A 1368-nucleotide genomic window follows, 5' to 3' on the forward strand; every position below is an offset into this window, starting at 1 on the left:
GGGATAGGGGCCAGGGAGGGAGCCGGGTCTTCCCGCCGCCGCTGAGGTTTGGAGCGAAACCGGAAACCCAGAGAGGGTGAGAGGCGGGAAGGCCTCACAGCAGAGTGGCAAGGGGCAGACCTCCTGACTCTGATCGTCTCTGCTCCACCCAGGAACTGCAGGTTCTGGAGTGAGACGGAACCAGGCCCACTGTCCTCATCCCTGACGGCGCTGCCAGGACCATAGTCAGGAGGGGCCCGGGGTGCACCCCCACTCCTCCAGCACTCTGGCTCACCCTTCCTCCCTGCGCCAAAACCCCAGCCTCTAGTCCTAGTCTGTGCTCACACAGATGCGAGCACCCCTGCCCAGAGGGCCCTTAGCGCCTGGCCTAGGCCAGCACCAGTCCGGGAATCCTCCACACTGGGAGCATGGCAGTGCGCTGACCTGGAGCGCCAGAAACACCAGGGAGGGGAAGGGGACCTACTCTGCCTCCGCTGCGCTGGGGAAGCTGTGAGAGCTCAGGCCATGAAAGCTCAGGTCCTTACAGGGACGAAGTGCCTCCTCCCCAGCTCTAGCAGATGGGGCAGTTCTGAGCTCTGCCCTGGCCCTGCACTGCACCTGTCACCTGTAAGGTCAGGCCAGGGCCGGGGCATGGAGCACAAGTGTGGGCTGCCGCCAAGGCAGTGAACTTGTGGCTGAACTAGGGGTAGTGAGGGCAGTGGTTCCACGCCGACGGGCCTCTGACCAGGTGCCAAGGAGGCCTCCATTACTCCCCAGCCAGGCAACGGAGTGGCCCAGGAAGCGTGGGTCAGCCAGGGTCCGGGTCTGGGAGGACTGGACTGGGCTGGGGCATGTGCTGTGGCTGAGGGCACTGTTGTCTGGTCTGGGGAAACCACGAGCCCCTTGCTTTGCCCCAGCGTCCTCCAGCCACGGCGGTGGGACCTGCCCTCTCTTCTGGGGGCCTCTACTCCAACTACCACCATCACAGGCCAACGCCAGGCCTCCTCCCACTGGGGAGGCCGACCTCCGTGCCTCACCGAAGAGGGGTTTCGACGTTTTCCCCAAGCAGTTCCTGTGCGGTGTCCCCTTCCTTCCAGCAAGTCCCTGTGCCTGCCTCTACCGCCCTCACTGCTTCTCTTCTCGGTGCCCCCTTTCTAGGGCTCTTACCCCGAGTCCCGCCAAAGGTGCAGACGGCAGCCGCGGGGGCCCCAGGCCTGTCGCAGTCACGGAGTTCCGTTTCCAGTAGCATCGCGGCCGCCAAGCGGCGCTGGCCAGGGTCCTCCCTTCTTGCGTCCCCAAAAAGCTTCGGAGCCTCCCAGGCTCAGGGAGTGTCAGAGCGGCCCGCGTCCCTGTCCCAGCCGCCCCGCGCGGGCCGGACCCCGGGAGCCA

General features: G+C 65.8%; 1 protein-coding gene across 1 annotated transcript in view; it reads right to left on the reverse strand.

Moving 5' to 3' along the window:
• The window catches only part of LHX3 (LIM homeobox 3), a 7720-nt gene extending 6492 nt beyond the window's left edge, over nucleotides 1-1228 (reverse strand). The window contains 1 exon segment of the mRNA XM_027766287.1: nucleotides 1147-1228. Coding sequence (XP_027622088.1) covers nucleotides 1147-1228 — 82 coding nt within the window.
• Nucleotides 1229-1368: the final 140 nt, after the last annotated feature.

The sequence above is a fragment of the Tupaia chinensis genome, unplaced genomic scaffold (genome assembly GCF_000334495.1).
Source record: "Tupaia chinensis unplaced genomic scaffold, TupChi_1.0 Scaffold142100_1, whole genome shotgun sequence".
Classification (NCBI taxonomy): domain Eukaryota; kingdom Metazoa; phylum Chordata; class Mammalia; order Scandentia; family Tupaiidae; genus Tupaia; species Tupaia belangeri.